Genomic DNA, 3,236 nt, shown 5'->3' with positions numbered 1-3,236 from the left:
AAGTGGGCTGCTCCCATCTCCCCATCCCCTGACTCCACCAAGCAGATCCTAGATTTGGGTGTCAGAGCTCAGTTTCTGACACCCTTGTAGCAAAGGCTGCTGCAGTTGAGTGATGCTGTGTAAGCAGTGGAAGGCAAAGAGCTTCCAGGACCCATATGGCCTTCTAGTTTTGGGTAATAAATGTCTGTGCTTTGTCCACAGCAGCTACTGTCACCGGGCAACATGGAGCTGAAGAGAGGAAAGACTTTCATCAAATCAAGCTTGCAGTTTTCTCATGAGAAACCGCAAGTACTGGAAGCTGCTTGCCAGTCTAGGGAGGATTCTGGACTCTGCTCAGTCTCATTGGAGGGGCAGCAGAAGTCCTGTGGTGATAGAGGCCCTCTAGCCAGCCCCATACTCAAAGAATATTGCAGATTCCCCAACAATGGGGCCCAATCAGGCGCCAAGGAGGGACACAAAGACCTCTATGGGGCCACTTTCAAACTGGTGCGGAAGAGCAAGACTCATGACTGCATGCTGGAGGCTGTCACAGCCACCTCTGCAGGAACACTGGTGAGCAGTGCCAGTTATCCAGGCCCCCCCAGTAGTTGGGCACCTGCAGTCAGTTGTGGCAGCCAGCACATGATAGACTATCGCCACTTTGTGCCCCAGATGCCTTTTGTACCTGCTGTGGCTAAGAGCATCCCTAGGAAGAGGATTTCCCTGAAGTGCCCCAAGAAAAGCTTCTGGAACCTATTCCACTTTCGTAGAAATAGGACTGAGAACTTGACCTCTCTGGCAGCCAAGGGTAAGGCCCTATCCTTTTCTGGGGGCCAATTGGAGGCTACAGGGAAGCTGGGCACAACCTTCTTCCATTTGGGAGAGGGGCCAGCACCAGATAGCCTGTGCCAGGACCTGCCAGATGGTGAGCTCCCATCAGACTCCTCTTTTGACCTCTGTAGGGCCCTGTGTGAGGACGTGACCTCTCTTAAGAGCTTTGACTCCCTCACAGGCTGTGGGGAGATCTTTGCTGATGAGAGCTCAGTATCATGTTTGGAGCCGAATGAAAGCTCAGAAAGCACAGTCCAAGAACCTCAGTCCATTGAGAGCAAGTTTCCCAGGGCCCCCTCCCAGAGCAACATGGAGCAACTGGCGTCTCCCGCTCAGAATGAGGTGTCTGACATCGCCAAGTGCTGGGACAGTGTAAATCACTCGGTAAAGCAGCAGCAGCAGCATACTTTGCTGGGCCCATGGCTAGGAACACCCCAAGAGCCTAAGGTAGAACAGCCCAGGCTTGACACAGCCAAGCTTGCCAAGTTGTCTCTTTGTTCCTGCAAGAACCCCCACAGTGGTTCCAAAGCCAATTCCATAGACACAGGTACCCCCAAGAGTGAGCAGCCAGAATCTGTGTCTACCAGTGATGAGGGCTATTATGACTCCTCCCCTGGCCTGGAAGATGACAAGGAAGGGAAGGAGGCCTTGAGCCCAGGAACACCTGCAGCTACCTTCCCTCAGGACACCTATAGTGGAGATGCCCTCTATGAGCTCTTCTGTGATCCTAATGAGGGCCCTATAGGCCTGAGTTTGAAAGATGATCTGTGTGTGTCTGAGAGTCTGGCAGAGCCTGTACCAGGCACACCCCTGTCTATATGCAGCTTCCATATGGAGGCCAAGGAGAACCTGGCCCCATTGCCTGACCCCAACCTGCTTGACCATGACTTCCTGCAGAGCTCCTGGAAAGGCAAGGAGTGCCTGCTGAAGTTCTGTGACACCGAGCTCTCCATCACCATGGGCATCATCAACTGGCTCCGCAGGGGCCCTGAACTCCAGACTCCACATGTCCCTGCTCCTGGGGATTCTTCCTCTCCACCTGATCCCTGGAGAGCCCCCAGGGGATTGGCAGAGAAGCTGGAAGTCAGTTCCATGGAGGCATGCCCATGCCCAGAGATCCTGGAAGACAAGGGGGACTTGCCCTCAAATGTAAGTAGGGCCACTATGTACTCAACACCCCTTAGACAGGGACTGTGGATGCAATCAGGAACCAAAGGTCAACCTATAAAAGAAAGCAAGGTACAAGGGGTATCCAAGTGGAGTACCCACAGTTCATCCAAGAGTCCCCCTCTGGAGCTCATTCAGGTCTCTAAGGAAGATTTATTCTCCTCTGTGAAGTCTGTAGCCAAGGTGGCAACAGACACATCCAAAATGAGCAAAATCTCAAATCCCCCTGCCTTTACAGGCTCCCAGAAGGAGCCCAGGCCACCCATGAACTTGGGGTGTCTGCAAGGCCCCTGGAAGCTGAATCTTGGCAGCACTTTAGAGCAAGATCCCTCTGTGATGGGTTGTGTGGCCCAAGTAGCAGCTCTACAGGTCTATCAGAACAGCCATTGCCGAGCAGAGATCCATCAGAGGCAAGATGTAGGCAGTGGACTTTGTGGACTGCCTATATCCAGGAGCTCTGCTACTCTGCAGCAGAGAGATCTGGGTTACCTTCCAGCTGCTACTTGTAGCCTACCCTGCTCAAGCAGTCTACTCCAGAGCCCACAGGACCAGAGGTACACAGACCACAATCTGGGCCTGAGATGGCCTAGTGGGGCACAGAGGAGTCTGCTGGACTCTGTCCCAAGTCGTGAGAGCTTCTCACCAGGAACCCTGGGCCTTGCTTTCCATAGCCAGAGTGAGGCAGCCACCTTCACAAGTCCCACAGACCAGACTACTGCAGCCACCACCTGGCCCATGAGCACATCTAGTATGGCCAACCAGAGGTGAGGATGCCCAGGACAACCCTGGCAGGGTCCCATTTATAGGACAATTATCTCGTACTCACAGGACCTGCCTCTTGCCTCTTTGTACTCACCTTCTGCCTGCAAGAACCTAAAACCCAAGTTGGTAGCATGGGAGGGGCAGAGCTCAGGCAAACACAGGGACATTTCAATATGTGAGGCCTCCTTTCCTGAACCCATCAGCTCAGTCACAACCTGAACTGAGAAGTCAAGACCAATCACGACTACCAAGGTATATATATGCCTCACTAATGAAGTTCTGGTGTGGCGCCGTGGGCTAATGTGTCAGACTGCAAAGTCATTTGAACTGCAAGGTCAGTGGTTCAAGCTCACCAGCTGCACCTTGGAAACCCTATACAGGATTGCTATGGGCCAGAATCTACTCAGCAGCACTTCATAACAACAATTAACAATTCCTCCATAAGGAAGCAGTCTGACTGTTGGTTATGACCATTTCTGTAGAGAAGTTCAGGCTTG

General features: G+C 52.8%; 1 protein-coding gene across 1 annotated transcript; it reads left to right on the top strand.

Annotated features, from left to right (window-relative positions):
• Nucleotides 1-222: 222 nt before the first annotated feature.
• AMER3 (APC membrane recruitment protein 3) lies at nucleotides 223-2,745 on the top strand. Its single transcript, XM_006876927.1, has one exon. The coding sequence runs from the start codon at nucleotides 223-225 to the stop codon at nucleotides 2,743-2,745; it is 2,523 nt and encodes an 840-aa protein (XP_006876989.1).
• The last annotated feature ends 491 nt before the right edge of the window (nucleotides 2,746-3,236 follow it).

This window comes from Chrysochloris asiatica, unplaced genomic scaffold (assembly GCF_000296735.1).
Source record: "Chrysochloris asiatica unplaced genomic scaffold, ChrAsi1.0 scaffold00429, whole genome shotgun sequence".
NCBI classification, from domain to species: domain Eukaryota; kingdom Metazoa; phylum Chordata; class Mammalia; order Afrosoricida; family Chrysochloridae; genus Chrysochloris; species Chrysochloris asiatica.
Note: the sequence above shows the minus strand (reverse complement) of the source record. Positions and strands in the feature narration are given on the sequence as shown.

Coding starts and splice junctions, on each gene's coding strand:
- AMER3 (XM_006876927.1), top strand. CDS start 223: ATGGAGCTGAAGAGAGGAAAGACTTTCATCAAATCAAGCTTGCAGTTT.